Source organism: Mya arenaria, chromosome 14 (genome assembly GCF_026914265.1).
Source record: "Mya arenaria isolate MELC-2E11 chromosome 14, ASM2691426v1".
Taxonomy (NCBI): domain Eukaryota; kingdom Metazoa; phylum Mollusca; class Bivalvia; order Myida; family Myidae; genus Mya; species Mya arenaria.
Window position 1 is genome coordinate 27,534,047 of NC_069135.1, and position 18,420 is coordinate 27,552,466.

At 32.9% G+C, this 18,420-nt stretch overlaps 1 protein-coding gene across 1 annotated transcript; it reads left to right on the plus strand.

The window, feature by feature from the left end:
• Window positions 1–144: 144 nt before the first annotated feature.
• On the plus strand, window positions 145–17,811 carry LOC128218395 (cilia- and flagella-associated protein 100-like). The gene is made up of 16 exons (XM_052926062.1): window positions 145–177; window positions 1,326–1,443; window positions 2,058–2,141; window positions 2,497–2,588; window positions 3,169–3,349; window positions 3,826–3,893; window positions 4,655–4,818; window positions 5,243–5,399; window positions 6,006–6,193; window positions 6,550–6,610; window positions 8,253–8,404; window positions 8,636–8,734; window positions 8,986–9,102; window positions 14,783–14,879; window positions 15,602–15,721; window positions 16,109–17,811. Exons 2-16 carry the CDS (start codon window positions 1,374–1,376, stop codon window positions 16,223–16,225), a joined length of 1,767 nt encoding a protein of 588 aa, XP_052782022.1. The 5' UTR covers window positions 145–177; window positions 1,326–1,373; the 3' UTR covers window positions 16,226–17,811.
• Window positions 17,812–18,420: the final 609 nt, after the last annotated feature.

The window sequence follows — 18,420 nt, forward strand, 5'->3', positions numbered from 1 at the left end:
GCCTATTGTTGTTTACTTTTCCCGCAAATATTGTGGTTTGAAAATAAGTCTTGTTGTGAAGTTCGCGTCGACCATTTGACTGGTTTAAAATATTTTACCATTGATTAAGGTATTTTATTCCATAAGTAGTGACCAGTCAGTGTTGTCATTAGTAACAAGCGAAAATCCTGATCATAGGTAGGTTTTGGAATTAAAATCCAAAATACACGGAGTTTATGGTTTTTAATGAAATATTTGTCAGCGTAATACATTAAATAGAAAAGGTTTATCCATTTAAACATTTAGTTTCTTTCAAATCGATCGTTTCCTTTTATTTTGTCAATGGCATAAGTTTAAGACTAAAAAAAAGCATAGACTAAAATACTCTGTTTATACGACTCCTACCTCTATAGAATACACTGTCTATTAGACTCGAAAAGTATTTAAGGTGTTAATCAGGTATCTATTCTTTACTTTGACCAACTGTTATTAGAGTAACAAAATGATTAATCATATACATTATGTTAGACTATTTAGTCGGAACGCTTGATCCATGTTGATCATAGTCTAGTGATTTTAATGAATTTTGTTTGGGGTAGAATAATGAAACAGGTACACAAGTATCAGTAACATCATCATGTGTTCTAGGCTGTGTTTACTAACAGTGTCGCTTTCACAGTCAGAGTGTGACATAATATACTTATGCTGTCCCGTCTACATCAGCCGATTAGTAAAAGCATAACCCTTAATTGCTTTGAATAATACTTTGTCAGCCACTTCATCAAATAACACATCCAATGCGGTTACTAGCACTTATTTTATAGGTATATTTAAGAATTGAATGTTGTAGCATTGCAGTTCATTTGTGTATGAAAACATTTGGTAAGTGCACTGTTAGGGTTATTGAGACGGTAAGGGTTATTTACACTTGTTATTTAATGAAATTTGTGGAATAGTTCAACAATACATTGAAAAGTAATGCTTCCAGAACAGTTGAATGTCATGTAAATTTGGAGAGGCACAGTGTCACAAACATCACTTGTTTTATTGACGTCTCATCATTTTACCGCAATAAAAAATCACAAAGGTCAGAGACTGTCCGAAGTTGCTGCGAATACAAATGCAATTAAAAGAGTATGCATTAGAATAAGTAAGAGCAATAGGAGAAATAATTGTAAATTCATGTAAATACTAAATGGTGCAAATTATTTTTAGCTGCTTTACTTTTCAGACCTTTGAATATAAGAAGTGAATGTAGCTTGTTACGTAACAGTGGCAGGAGTTTCAAGGTTGGAAGACATGTAATTCAATTAGATTTTCATCATTGAATTAATATTTCTTTTCAGATTCTTCAAGATTCGACATTAACTGACCAATAGAAGCTTAAAAAGAAAATGGCAGATTCCCCAACAAGATCCAATATGGATTCGCCAGATGCATCAGTTATGTCAGGAAAAAAGTCAAGTATGTTAACTAATTATGCTTTTATAAGCATTATCATACCTCTGTTCTTACAATTAATCATTTTTTATGACCCGCTACTTGTGTTATGTTTATTTCTAAAGGATTTATATGTCGAATTAAAACTGTGTCTCTTCCCTCATACAAACTCAGAGCTTTCCTATAAAAGTTGATATACCGTATCCTGAATATTTATTTCATTTTTTTCTCAGTATAAATTTTATTCTTAGCATTACTGTTTGATAGAGTTAGAATAAAATGTTAAACTATTATAACATACGATATTCTAAAAAAAGTAATTGCAAACAAAAGTTTAGGAGAACTTTTATTTCAGGACAATTAATCATTTTTTATGACCCGCTACTTGTGTTATGTTTATTTCTAAAGGATTTATATGTCGAATTAAAACTGTGTCTCTTCCCTCATACAAACTCAGAGCTTTCCTATAAAAGTTGATATACCGTATCCTGAATATTTATTTCATTTTTTTCTCAGTATAAATTTTATTCTTAGCATTACTGTTTGATAGAGTTAGAATAAAATGTTAAACTATTATAACATATGATATTCTAAAAAAAGTAATTTCAAACAAAAGTTTAGGAGAACTTTTATTTCAGGACAAGACAACCAGTCAAGGCAATCTGGTCGTGTCACTTTCCCAAACTCTGCAAAGTCCAGCTCCAACCATTCAGTTCTTTCCGGTAAGCCACACAATTTATAAAATCTGTTAATCTAGGTGTACATGACCATTATGTGACATAGAAAATTGGACTGAACCTTGGCTACCTTTTCTCTTTTTCTTCTGTGTGATTTAAATGACATTGTCAGACAATTACACAAAAATATATTATTTTTTTTAACTGATGACAACAAATATACTTGTTGTTTTGTGTCTTAAAGAATTGCAGATTTAGTGTATTATTTGCAACTGTGTACAGGTGTAAGTGAAAACATGCAGATGTGGGTCAATCAAATAGGCATGTGTATTAGTCTAGCTATTGCAAAACTCAGATGTTGTGATGCAAATGGTTTCCATCATAATAAATATGTTTACAGATGACACTGCACCAGCAGGCAATCCATTCAAAATGCCCCCAGACAGTGATATCTTCCTGATGAGGGACAAAGAGAGACAGAGAAAGAAACAGGTCAGTGTTCAGGGATTTACTGGTGGCTGTTTCATCAAGAGTCTTCGGAGCAATTTTTTCAGGGTCCATTTTCTGAAATATCTATAGCCTGGCTCAGAAAACTGAAATCTTAAATGGTTCTAAATATCTATAATATAACTTATTTTGGCAAATGATGTGTGTCTGATAGTAATATAGATTATTTGTAACAGATACAGCAATTTTTACCATTATTGCTCCTGTTAAAATAGCTTTTTTACAACAAACTCAAGTTGTTAGTGAATATGTTCCCAGTACATAATTATTGTCCATGATACAAACAATTTCTTAGGATTATTGGGTTTTCGCCGGGAATTCCCATCTTAAAGTGACTGAGGACCCTCGTTGTTGACTAATTGAGAGTCTTGTTACCAACAAAATTAATAATGTTCATTAAATACAAGTCCAAGTTCTTTAACTAGATATAGACCTTCTATATGTAATAGTATGTTCATATAGGGAATCTTTCTCTCACTATTTTTCTCTGTACAATTATCCTTGCTAGCTGATTATAATACAGTAAACAACTAAACAATTTAATTAAATGTTTACTTCATTTCAGGAAAGGCTACGACAGCGAGACCTGAAAGTCCATGAAAAGACAACCTATGCTTCTAAGGTTAACTTTAAAACCGCCCAGATGATTAAACCAACAGACTCTGATGACGAAAAAGATGAAGAGGAAACAGACAAAGCTGTTGCTGTTAAAGACGATCCACAGTTTACCATTGCTGTTACTAGAGGTAATAGTTGGTTTATTATAAAGAAGTGTTCTTGAAAACCATATTTGAATGTACAGGGATCAGGATACAGTTTTGAAAAAGGTGAAAGTTGTTGGCAATATTGGAATTTCTTTCTTTTTGCCTGTAATATGAGCTTTCGGCAAACTTCTTCTCCAAGTTTCCCATTTGTTTGATCATTATTTTACAACGATTGTGAAAGTTATATCAACTTATACTAAGTCGCACTCCTTGGCATGATGTTGTGGTTTTCTGTTGTGGGGGAAACCAGAGAATAATAACCCACTTTTCTGGCTTATTGAACACCAACCAAACTCCAGGCTGGGAATTGAACCTGATCCTTGATAAAAATAATACTAATATTTGCCCTCTTTGTGTTGAAAAATGTTTAGAGAATGCTGGTGTGTCTGTTTTCTGTGAAATTTAAAAACTTCTCATCCAAGATCACACTAATTAATATTAGAAACCATCTGTTGCAGATCGCCATGTGGAGAAAGAGTCCCTTGCTGAATACATTGCAAAGAAAAGAGAAATGTTCCTAGTCCAAGTAAGTATGAATAAATGTCAATTTGCCACCCTTTGAAAAACAATGTCTGCAGTTGTCCAGCTGAATATTCAAAAAAGGCCCAATTTTATTCCGACCTCTAAAGTAAGCAAATAAAAAATATGTTATATTGTACAAATCACAGCGGGGTCTCTTCTGTTGTCTTAGGATAAGTCATTGCTTGTATAAAAGTCCCTACCTGGTATAATGAATGAAAATTTCAGGCAGCTGCAATCTAAAAGTTAAATAAGGATGACAATGGTTCTGAGTTTTTGCATTCACATTATATTACAGTGCTTAAATCTGCTGTGTTTTAATAATTTAACATTTGATTCTCAATTTATCCTGTTCTTGAAATTTGCTTTATGGTCATAAATTCAGACTGGAAATTTACTAAGGTAATTGATTCATGAATGTATTAATTCAATATACAATTCCTGAGAATTATATCACCTTAAATGAGTGTACACTATACATTGTTGCTAATCAACTCCAATTTACTACCCTATGAAAGTAAAGCATAACGATATGCAAAAAAAGCTTGAGTAAATCGCCCCAGCTTGGGTACAAATATCACAGGAGATAGAAGCAAACTATTATTTATTATTCATAGCCTATAGTTAATGTACTATATATAGGCTAGAAAAACATAAAAAATAGTTTGCTTCTGTCTCCTGTGGTAAATTATACTTATTACACTAATATTACACCAATTTTGTTTGTCAATGAACGAAGGGTTTATGTCCTTTGATACTCCATTTCAGTACTCTCTCGGAGTGAAGAGAGATGAGACGCAAAAGCTTGAAGAAATCGCCCAGGCTGAAGAGAGGAAGCTCGAGCTTGCTGAACAATACCTTGAGGAGGACGCTGCCATGTTCGATGAATTCCTCAAGGAAAACGATGCCAACTCAAATGAAGCTGTCAAAATGTAAGTTAAAGATAACATTGCTGATGTGATGGCAGCTTTGAATTTATTTTTACCATAAGGAAATTAGTTTATACTGATTTCTTTTAGTTCCATTGTGACAAATGCTGATAGCTTATAATATCACTCTCTAGGCTGTTTCTATGGCAGAATCAAGTACTGGTGTCCATTTTGAGAGACCATGAGAAAGTACCCCTGATGGGGATCAAACTCACAACCTCTTGAGTGAGAGGCGGGCACCTATATCAATTAACCACTCTCAACCTTATAATAAGAAAATTGAAATTTCAACACTCTATTTTTATGTTTTGACCTAATTTGTGAGCATTATTTTTTGTGACCTTATAATGATGGCATGAAATGTGTCTGTACATACATACACAATAGATTTGGATTGCAAAAATTATGGAATTCTCCTATTTTTCAGCGCTGAGTTGGAAACCAAAGCCAAACTAGAGAAAGTCCAAGAAATAAAGAGAATCAATGCTAACATGATGTCAATAAAATCAGAGATCTCTAAATACGAAGACACACTCAAAGAATACCAGATGTACAGAGTTTTCCTGGAAAATCTTACCCCACCAGTGAGTATTTCCATATAAAATTTGTTATTTTCCAGCACTACCTGATTATTGAAGCGGATTAGACTGCTAAAACCAAAACTAACATATTGATGGTTTAAAATTCTTTGAATGATTTTATTTGACAATACAGTTACTTTACAGTCATTGAAATTAGGATGAACAAGCCCAAATTCTTATACTATTGCTTGGCATCAACGAGCCCTACTATATAAATACAAAATTTGAGCAAGCCCGGGAGACATTTCACCAGTGCAGGGCCTGTGGACTGTTGTTTTTGTGTGTGTGTGTGTTTTTTTAATTGTGTTACGTCTATGAAGCATGGCATTGACATGACATTGTCATCTCTGGTTTCATACTCACTTAGGAATGACCTGTTGTAGAGTCTTTGACCTTGGTATGCACATTGGCCATGGTTTGTAGATGACTGCTATACATTTTGGAGTCAGTAGTTCAAAGGTCAAGGATAGAGTGACCTTTGTGCTCCTCATTCACAGACCAGTGACACATTTGATTCTCGGAACTCTAGTTTTATCAAAATAGAATAAGTCATTCCTTTTTTATTCAATGCTGTAAACATTGTCATGGTATTGTACAATTTCTTTATAGGAAATCAAGCAAGATATGGACTCCAGAAAGCAAAAGAAGCGCGAAGAACGGCGCCGAGTGAGAGAAAAAGAAAGAGCTGCTCAGCGAACCACTTCCGATCTTGTCCAAGAAAAGCCAGACAGTCGCAAGGGAAAAAGGGCAGGAAGAGGACTCACAGACCTTGCTAAAAAGAGTTCAGCATCTAAGAGGTTCATTGTCAATTTATTGAGTTTTATGGTCTTTGATTATGTCTTGGGGATTTAAGATTTTTTGAATGAATAATATAATAAAAGTCTTTGAGAGTTAATGATTAAAATAGTCTGTCATATTCAGTAAACCCAAAATCTAAAGCTGTATTGAAATGTCTCTCTGAAAGGATGAAAATGATTAAGCATTTTTGCAAAAATGTTGATTAAGCCATTTTTTTTAAACTAAGGATGAGAAAAATCAAATGGAGGCACGATATACATTGAAGGTGGGAAAATTTCCAATTATATGACAATAAAACAAAATAAAAATAATCTATCTCTGGATTAATTTATTCTTTTCTCATGCACTCAAACAGGACAGCAGAACAAGAAAGCACGATTTCCACGGTGACAGAATCTGATGATGACAGTGATGAGGTAAACTGAGGGAATATAATTATTAATTCTATGTTTTTAAAATAAAATTTATCATAACTAATCAGATAAGAAATCATTGCAAACAATTTAAATCCTTTTTAGCAGAAAGACAATTGTATTAGATTTGGATCAAATTAAGATTTAATAACGTGTTACTATTAGCATCTTACAGATTTTGAAAATGGCGATGAATAACCATTTTTCTTTCTTGATTAAGTCCCTACTGATAATTACCCTGTCTGGGTTAAATTGACATCATCTCATTAGTAAATAGGTCTTCTAATTTTCAGTATAAAAAAAATGTATATATTGGTTTCAAAAGGCAATGACATTATAATTATTTTGGCTGGTGTAGAGTGTCTCGGACACAGAATGCAGCAACACTGAATCTGACAGTGACAACAGTGATTTGGTCTGTTCGATGTTTTTGTATCTGACATGTTGGGGTGAAGCTATAACATTGAATGTGCCAACTCTGATGATAAGAAATGCAGTTTCCAAATAATAAAATCTGTTGACGTGACCATTGTTTTTATGTCAACATATCATTTTTTCTTAAATGAGTATTCTTGAATGTAATACCGTTATGTTCCAGCATGTTCATCCATTCAAATATAAATGACATGACACTTAATAATAAAATTATATCCGCCATTGGTTTACATAACCAAAAAATCTATTGAATCAAATTTATTTTTATTATTTTGTCTCTGCATTTCATATAGTTTTTTCAAAGAAGGCCAGCTAAGGGTATATCGATATTGGAGATGAGCTTCTCCCCAACATATCAGACAATGTCAGGGTAGCTACTATGGTGTACCAGTATGACCATCACATACTCATACATTTGTCGTCCACAGAATGGTTGATGGATATATATTGTATACAACTTAAAAGTTGCAGTATTAAGTTATACCTTAACCATTTAGTATTTATAACAATTATTATATCAATGCATGTTGTGCACACTTAAAGTACATGTATAAAAACCTCAAGATAAATAAATGCTCATACACTCGTTTGTGACATAAAATCCTAATTAAATTTAATTGCACCAATAATGTGCTGTATTCATATTGTTTCACCTGTTTGATGTATTTTCACTGTAATTTGGTAATGTTTACAGAACTTCGCAGATATTAAAACCTCATTGAGGTTCCAACTATCGGAACTGCTTAGAAAGGTTCAATAGAGTTGATCATGTTTCTTACTTTACAGTTAAACCGTTATAGTTATATGTACTGAATAATTAAAAAGCATGTGTTATGTTATGAAAATTTGCATTATGATAAATAGTTCAATAGATGGTTATTCCAGTTATATTTCATGAAGAATTTCATTAAAGTTAGTCATGTATGTTCAATTGTCTGTTTTGCAAAGAAAAATTACGTTTCCAGAAATATTTCAATATTTTAACTTCTGGTCTTGTTCAGTCTTCAAGAATTGTACCTTTTTTTTAAAACATGCCAAAAAAAAAATTATGTTCACCAATAAAATATTTGTAAGTATTTAACTATCAAAACAAAATGTTTGTGTGTTTAAATAAAGTTTCCTTTGGGCAAGTGAATTTCGTTTTTTCCAAGTGCCCAAAATGCTTTATCCTTAAAACTTCCTTTCACAAGCACACTTCCCTTTTTTCCAGGATCTAGAGCTGTTTTTCACGGATCCCCAGCAGTTGTTGGACATCTTCGCTGAGCTGGAGGAACAGAACCTCTCCCTGATACAGAACAGCCAAGAGACTGAGGAGGCTTTGGAGGAAATGAAACAGACCATCAAACTGACCAAGCAGAAAATGTAAGTGATATAGACCATCAAAATAAACAGACTATTAAGCTGACCAAGCAGAAATGTAAGTTAAATAGAACATCAAACTAAACAGACTATTAAGCTGACCAAGCAGAAAAAGGAATGAAACTGCCATAATAGTCAATGGAGGTTTCTTAAGGTGTGATTTATTGTTAGGAAAACCATGACTTATTTGTGCTTTTTTTGTGTGGAAGTCATTTGACCAACATTTTATTTCAGGGAAAAAGAAACAGCTATTTTGAAAGAACAGATAGACAAACTCAACACACAGATCAGAAAAGAGGAGAAGCGAGCAGAGGATTTAAAAATCAAAGCAAAGTAAGAACATAGTGGTAACCATGGTACAAGGGTAAACAACCTTTTTTTAGATATTTCGACTGTATAAGTGAACAATTGATCATTAGTATTATTGTTCATTTTCTTTGAGTGTTATAGAAATAATGAACAAGTTATTTCTCAGCCACAAGTCACTGTGATGAGCTATGTGTGTATAGAGCCTTAGGATGCATTTTAGCAAATTAGCTGCAGCTGAAATAAGATATCGTATGAATTTTTGCCGTCTTTTTCAGAATGTTTTCATATGGAGAGTTTAAACAAGAAGATCAGGAGAAAATGTTAGGGCAGCTCAACAAAAAAGTCGAGGAAGTATATCGAAGCTGTATAGGCGACAATGAGGCAAACATTAGGTCAGTTGCTGAATCTAAATTTTACCCCACCCACCCTGTAAACATACATGGTCTTCAGAAAATCAGTTTTGGTTTATGTCTTTGGGTAATCGAGATTTATGTTCCCTACATACCTGTTTATATATCTATTTAAAGCATATAATGTTTATCTTATCTTCCACAGAAACAGTGAAAAATAACCAAAAGTTATAGGAAGCCTCACGTTTTTGGACCAAAATAAAAAAAATCTCTTTAATGCATCTGAAAACTCTAACATCATAATTATCTTACTATTTTGTACAAAAATTGCAGAAAAAAATACAATTAAAGTAATACAAAAAAAACTGGATTTAGTGTGTAACAAATCCATGCTGGTACAATTAAGAAAAACTTAGAAAACTGACAACAAAACCACTCGCCCTCAAGGTCTCTTACATAAACTGAGTGGTAATCTTTTTTTTATTACTTTAGCATAGATCAACATTTGTTGAAGGGTTCATGTGATCAGTATCTTAAGTTTTAACACTCCTTATGATTTGCCACACTTTATTTTGTCATTAAAAAAGAGTGCATTTAAAAACATGAGCGTCAGTCCCTTCAAGGCATGAAATCAGTATGTTACATCATTTTTTATCCTTAGAATCATGTGAGCGCAAATGTAGAAAATATTATTCCTTACAAATCTCATCAAAGCTTTGCATTGACCAACATTTGGCAAAGGTTTTTTATGCAACAATTAAATATAGTTACCCAAAGGCGTAAATCATATGATTAAACTATGACGAAGACCATGTGTATTTGTTTACATGACTGTGGAGGTAAATGTCCAACCTTGTCAAGTTCATGTATAATCTTAACAAAATCGAATGGATTCTCTGCTTGTACAGGGTATAATTTTTAAAAATAAAAAAAAGAAGAAGAAAAAGAAATAATGTTGGGTTAATAGCACATAAGCAATATGGGGTTAATGGCATGGAACAATATGGGGTTTAAATAGAACAGAAACAATATGGAGTTAATGGCAGGGACACAATATATGTTTGATGACACAGAAACAATATGGTCAAAGGTCAAAACCATAATTAAAGCAGCCTTTCTATTTAGATTGAAATGCCATAGAAACAATATTGAGTTAGAAACCATATGAGGTAAATGGGAAATAAAGGGCATGGGTGAAAGACACAAAAATCAATATATGTTAAATGCAAAAACAATATGGGGTTCATGGCAAATAGACATGATTGGGTTAATGGCACTTACGCCAAAGGGGGTTAACTGCATAGAAACAATATGGGTTCATGGAAGGACTAATTATGGATACCAACAGAGAATTCATTCATTTTGAAAATAACTTTGTAATGACTGTTATTCCAGAACTAAATCAGTTTACACATGTGTACTATAATCATATAAACGGCATAGTATTTATTCTACTATAGTGATTTAACATTCCATAGTTTCTAATCAAATAGACCTAAAGAGACTGGGTTCCAGACTTAACACAATTCATCTCTAATTAAAATAAAACATTAAAATGCAAAGTTAAGTTTCAGTGTTATTTTCAAATTGGCAAAGATTTTTATTACTTTATGGCACAGACCTAAATTGTGTACATGTCTCTGAAGGTCAGAACCACTGTGGAGCCTAGTTTGTAGTTATACTAACTGCAGTTATAGAAGCACTTAGAAATACAGTCTTTTTAATCATGAAAAATCTCCCAAGTGATTCTATAACAGCTTGTAATAGTGATGAAGCTGATTGTAACTTTGCTAATATGACACAACAGTCTGCACAAAATTACAAAGGCCAAGGGTTGTAAGAAAGATTTTCCGGACCTTAAAAAATATCAGTAATTGAACCCAAATTTGGTAGTTTGCATGTTTAAATAAAGTTCCAGCTATCTGAGTTTCCTTTGGGCAAGTGAATTTTGTTTTTCCAAGGGCCCACAATGTTTTATCCTTAAAACTTATTTTGTGCAGACTGTCACGGTATAGATTATTTATCTGTGACTTATTATGGTTTACTGAGTTATTTTGCGAATTTTGCTCTCGATTTATTAATAAAGCTTTTTCTGAAATGGAACTAAGACATTATATATGTTAAACAACGTTGAATATGCCGGTACATGTCACAAATGAACAATCTCCTGTGTGATCATTCTCATATTTTCTTAGAACCATTGAGGCCATCTTATTAATGATCTTATTGTATCTCAAATTTTCTAATCAATTATATATAACAACGATATTTATTTACAAAAAAGAAATTTTGGCTTGAATTATTAGTCTATGCTTATTTAAATTAATAATTTCAATAATTTTAATTTTTATTTTATTTTTGGCACTTGCCTAGAATTCAGTCGAAAATTATGGTCTCCGAGACATTTCGTTGAACGCTCGATTTAAGATGGTCTCAAAATATTTGTGGTATTTTGTTTGATTTGCTTATATAACTGTATAAATATTATTGTACCTTATCATGGTATTATAATTAACAAAATGAAAAACACTTGTACTTTGTGGCATGTTCTAAGACCTTCCAAACTTCTTCACAATAAATCAGATTTCGGAATGTACATCATGCAGAGTTTTCTGAAATTCATCAATTTTTTTTTTTTAAATTAGTCAACCCAATACTGTTTTAAATTATCCAGCCAAAAAGTACAAATGAAACTAAGTTGTTGAGTATGATAAGGCCAGAGTAAAAATAGTTTTTAGATTCTCTTGTGTATTTTTCTCAAAAAAAAACATGTGGGAAATTTTAATTACAAAGATTACTGTTTACACCATCTGACCTCTTCTCTTTGATGCCAATATTTAAAGCTGCACTCTCACAGATTGAATGTTTTGACAACTTTTTTATTTTTTGTCTTGGAACAAGCCAATTTTTGCGAAATTCTATGGAAACAAGTGATATAAGACTGCTGACAAAAAAAAAATCGCAGATTTTTATATTGAAGTTCAAAAATTAATGTTTAATGCATTTTTCTTAACCTGTTAGTAACGGTTTTAGCCATAAAACATTGATTTTCGAATGGAAATATGCAAATATGCAATGTGATCTTTTGTCAGCATTCTTTTATCATTGGTTTGCAGATATTTACCCAAAAATTGGCTCTTTCCAAGACAAAAAATAAAAAAGTTGCAAGAAAGGTATATCTGTGAGAATGCAGCTTTAATTCTGAAATAAAAACTAGTGGGGCCTGTCTTCAGAATGAAATGGGCAGGGATAAGAATCTGGAAAATATTTTCTCTGGTCTTTGTGATTAATGCTTGTTAACAGTCATATATATTAATATGTAATGACTCATAGAATTTCAGGATCGAAATTGAATGTATCTGAGGACTGGGAACTCATATTGAGCATGTAACCCATCAAGTTGACTTTAAACGTTAAGAGGGATGGAAGGAAAATAGGTCCATGTAGCAATATTCAATAAATAAATAAGCATGGGGGGGCCTTTTCCTTTCCAGCTCTTTATTTAATAGTTCAAAATTATTACATTGTTTTAGTTCTTTTCATTTTATTCCTGTTTGTTTATTAGTTATTGTAGTGTGCCAGATTTCCTGAGAAGTTTGGGGTGTTTACAGTGATGCATAAGCATTAGATTCAATCTTGCTTTAGGCACTGGATATGGTTGACTGACTCTATTTCCTCTAAGTTCAGTATTTGCAACTTAAAATTCCTATTTCTTATATAACTCAAACAACATGATTAGGATGAAGGCTCATGAAAATGTGTTGTCCTCTCCAGAGCATTGTACTAAGTGATTTTAAACAATTATGATTTTTTGTACAGTACTTCTAGTATGAACGGGAAAAAGGTGGATTTGTCTGGGTAAATTAGCAAAGATGTGTCACAAGTTTTTGTCAAATGTTGTTTTACACAGAACATTATTTGTTTTGTATGAAAGCTCAAAATGATTGTTGTTTTACATAAAACATGAACGTAATATACTGGTTATTTTGTAATGTTGTTTGTCTTTAAGGCTGTGTTCTGGCAATTTAAAATACATGTACCAGTAGAGATTTGCACGCATCAGAGAATATATGAGTTGTCCGAGCCGCTTGGCTAAGTTCATAAAGCACCTGAAATGCATGCTTTCATGAGGTTCCACTGGTTCAATAACCAGACTGGCCAAATACTTTTCTGAGCATGTGACATACATACAACCTGCTGTGTTCAGAGTAATTTTGTTTGAAGTATTTAGTTCCATGATGTATATCACTACACTTGCATATTGACAGTCAGGCTTTCTATTTCCATGTGATGATACATGTTATTAGTAATTACGGAACTTAAGTTTTAGCAAAAAAACATAGTACTGAAATCACAGAGAATTACATACTAATTAAGGAGATTAAATGCCTGGTCTATAAACACTTTCACAATGAAATGGCAAAAAGGCTTTATCTACCAGATCTTGGCATCATATACTTCAGAATATAAAACTTGCACATTTGGCATTCAATTGGTTTATGATCAACAAGATTGATTTTGTATTCTGTCTTTTGTCTGTGTTTGATTCAGGTTCATCTCTCTGGTTGAGTTAAAATCACTCGGACTGAGTAATCTTTGGAAGTGAGATTTTAGTAATAGAAGGATTGGATTCTTCAATTTGTGAACCAGGAGAAATTGATAGATTGATTTCTTTTCTTTTCTTTCTACTTCTACATAGTTATCACATATCATTCCAGTTTCTTTCATTTCAATAGCCATAGCTTTTCACTTTCACTGCTAGCTTACTTTGCCTAGTTTACACTTGATGCACAATAACAAGCTTTTCACGAATGTTTCTTTTCACATATTTCTCACAGCTGAAAATAATAAATAAGTACAGAATTTTTTAATAGAAAAGCACTAAAAATAATTTCAACCTCAATTTAGCTTTGTCGCTAGAACCAATTTCTACTAACGAGTGATCCAAGCCCTTCTAGATTAATTTAGAATTCTGGAATAATGTCTGAAAAGTTTGACCTTTTGTCAGTGTCTATGGCCTTTAAAGTTCAGGGTCACAACTGTTACAGTCAAGGTCATTTTTTCTTGTTGACCTTGAAAAGGTTGGAGAGATTTTGCTCTGTCTTACATGTAGGTGCCTTATTTGTTGATTCAACAATCCTGAAGACATATCTTAGACCTACAAGGTTTGTTGCTATGGCAGTATCATCGGTATGCTGGAATGCATACCCCTTATAGAATATATCATTACCTGTGTGTAGGTAAGTTTTTGCTTGTTAAAGTTGCTGTCAATTTGTTGTGTTGTAATTTGAAATGTTGTACTGTGTTCGTTGTGTTTGTATAGTAAACTCACCTTGGCGGAACAATATAAATTTAAATGTTTTATAACTGTTGATATATAATAAGCATATTTTTGTCAAAGTGAGTTTATTTCTTTATACTTAATATGTTGTTTGTTTTTTCAGATTTATATACAGAAATAATTATGTCAGCAGTCCACTCTTGCATTGCATCTATTTGATACATTTCATCATTTTGAAGTCACGCTGTCGCAGATTCATCAATTCAAGTGACTTTAAATGCCAAAAAAAGTTTAAAATGAAAGTCACGGGACCTATATATTTTATTTACTATGGTATATTTGCTTCGGGCATCATTCGATGGCATATTATTTGTCATAAAGTACACTTTTCACCTAATCTCATTGTCCACTGCCTAACACACATATTGTTTGTGTATATAGCACACTTCAGATGTTGACAAACATTGAGAACCGCCTCGAAGAGCTGTTCGAACAGATAGAAACTATGCCACAGGATAAGGTGGAAGCCGCAGAAAAGGTACATTGAAATGTTGAGATAGGTTTGCCTTATTGTTTTGGTTAGATCCACTGTTAGGGAAAAGTATGTTATTGTCAGGGTTAGGTCTAATGATCTTTTTGGGTAAGGTCCATTTAATTGATGGTTTTATCCATTCTAATGTTTGGGTTAAATCCACTGAACTGTTTGGGTAATGTCCACTGAACTGTTTGGGTAATGTCCACTGAACTGTTTGGGTAATGTCCACTGAACTGTTTGGGTAATGTCCACTGAACTGTTTGAGTAATGCCAACTACTGTTTGGGTAATATGTAAATTTATGACCACTGAATTGCTAGGTTGATGTCCATTAAACTGTTGGAGTTAAGTCTATTGAACTGTACTATTGGGGCTACATGTATATGCCTGTCAACTGAACTGTTGGGGTGGGTCCACTGAATAGTTGGGGTCATGTCCACTGGACTGTTGGGGTGGGTCCACTGAATAGTTGGGGTCATGTCCACTGGACTGTTGGGGTGGGTCCACTGAATAGTTGGGGTCATGTCCACTGGACTGTTGGGATGGGGTCACTGAACCGTTAGTGTACCGGTAGGATACATCAAACTGATAGAATTAAGCTAACGTATATCATCTTGCAAGTCATTGAGATACAATGATGAAAATATTCGAGCACAAATTGTTCTGAACCTGCCACTTTTATTATCTAGGGATGTTTAAACATTAACATGTAAATATTAATCCTAGGCCAAGGATAAGGAACGTCGGTTGAAACTGCGCGAGGAGAAGATGGAACAGCAGCGGTTACACCAGGAGGAGCGTGTACGCAAAGCATTGGAGCGCGCAAAGGCAGAACCAAAGAAACAGGTATGTTAAGTGAGGAAAAAAAGTGTGTAAGGATTCAAAATTTGCATGGATGTGCAAAAACCTTGGAAATAACTCAAAAGATTTTAAAGATATTCAAATTAAACTTTGTGCACACATTGCCGGAGACAATGTGCTCATTCCTTTGGCCCACTCAGAAAACATAACTAAGCATGACATAATGTTTACAAAAATTATTTTTGTGAAATTCTTGATACAACTTAATTTTCTGTACAAATGTATTTACTACAACCCTTTTGCCAAACAACCATAGACATGATAGAGAGTGAATGCTGATGAGTAGGTCTAACACAGGATCAACTATCCAGCATCAGCATTATATATATATATATATGCTTGTTACAATCTTTCCAATTTCCCCCTTTTCAGACTGGCAGAAAACTTGTGTTCAGATCGGAGCCGCCCCGCCACAAGAAAAAGGAAGACGATAGAAATGACCTTCAAAGCAAAGAGGAAGAAGAGCTAGCATATTTCTTTAGTTGGTAGTTTCGCATTTTGGGCTGAATTTTAAGATGGCATTTTTTCCCAAAAAATGATAAACTACAAAATGTAAGAAAAAAATATGCAAAACCAGAAGACATTTATTTACAGCAGTGTTAGTAGTTTTCAATATTCTTTGCAATCATAATACTAAAATTTATGACATAACTTCAATGAAGCTTTTAAAACAATTGAGTGTTCTCTTTTTTTCACTTTATCTTCACAAATTATCACACAGTTATTTCAGTCTATGAATTTATCTGAAACACGTTATTCTGATTCTTCACAAGACATTGTATTTATGCCATACATCAGTTCTTTAAAAACACTGTAGATTGTTTAAATTTTGCTAGGTCCTTTATTCCTGATTTTGATGTTTTTACCAATTTGAAAAGTTTTAATTTGCAAAGCTGTCATTTTATCATATGCAGACATCTCTAAGTTGATATTTCTGCTAGGTTTTAAATATACATGTGTCTTAATTAATTAGCAAGAAAAAAAAACACAAAAATAAAACCTTTATGGAATTTTACAATCTACAGTTCATCTTTTTCTTTTGAATTGCGTTAAGTAGAAATTGGTCTTATTGTTCATTAAGTTAGCAGTTATTAGCATCATATCAAATATGTGATATGTAAATTACATTAAAAGTGAAAATGGCTTAAAAAACACATTACACCATGGCCCTGCTATTTTTTTCTGGGTCACAAAAAGAGCTATGATGTTATAATTCTTGCCTACATCATATTTATCATAAGACTTATTTCTTCTTGTTGCAGTTCTTTTTACACACCAGTAAAAAAGGTGCTGAAAATACACAAACATTCAGAGTAGGAGAGTATAGGGCAATGTTAAGCCTAGCCTAGGTCAAATGCAAATGCGGGAACATTGTTCTATGTGATTTACATTATATTTTTGTGCTTAAATTCGAGACTGTGTCATAAGTCTGTAATAAATGTGACTTTTTTCATATATCTGAAAGCATTGTAATACAACACATGTATATATACAGTATGAACTTATTTGATTACAGAAATGACCGGAATTCTTTTACATGTATTTTTGTTATTATATTTATCATCAGATATTGCAACAACACAAGAGTCTCAGAATTGAAATGCAGTGTTAACAGAAAATATTTAATGATCTAAATACTGTTGTTCTCAATCTGAACACTGTTACTCTTGAAGAAATTGAAAACATGTGCAAATAAGAACTAATTTGTGACCTTAAATAGCCTGAAACAGTCCCTATATCTCTTGCTTTGTATCTTACAATTGAACATTGTACGATTTTGAACATCCATTTTCATTTATACGAGTAGATTAATAGTTTAATCCGTCATTCGTAAAGAGTATGATCTAGTATTAACTGGGGTTTTTTATGACAATGTATACTTATCTGTATACATGTACTGCCATTTTATTCGCTCTTTGTGATAGATCATAAACATATTGTATTATGAATTTATTGAATAATTTATCAAATGTATTTTATGTCTCATAATTTGAGAAAATTTCAAATGTATAGTTTTCTGTTAGTGATATTTGACCATTTATAATCATGTCTAAAAATTGAAGAAAAAAAATGAAATAAAAATGTTAAAGATTAATTTTAGTTATTTTAAATATAGAAGTACATGTAGTACTATAAGTCATTGAAATCAGAAGATATATCACCAAGCGTCGTTCTTTCAAGTGAGAATGTGCATGATGTAGTGGTATACATGTAGGTTTCAGGAAGCACCTTGTCATTGACTCAAAATATTGACCCCGGTCTTAGTATCTACTTGTTCAAACTATGCCTTTACCCTTTTTGCTTCCAAGTCCAACAGGACTGACAATGCCCATTTGCGCCAATCCAGCCAGACCGACCCTATCTTTAAAACAAATCCTCTTTTAAAAAAGTGCGGATCTGATTCATCACCAACTTCCCTTACCTACATTGTTCTAAAGGCTGTTCAGAAAACAGATTTGTGTGCGATTCTATAAAGCCTTCTCGACAATCGAGCTGAACAAAATTGGTGAAAATTGAACAAATATAGACACAGTTACATTATTGACTAAGAGTTTTAGTGGCCCTTGGAAAGAAGAGAACCATGATGGCCTTTTATTGTCAAGTTATGCTCATTTTTTTCTTAAAACAGACAGTGGTGCTCACTCCAAGGTGCTTTTGTCTTGATCACTGAGTCAGTCAAAATC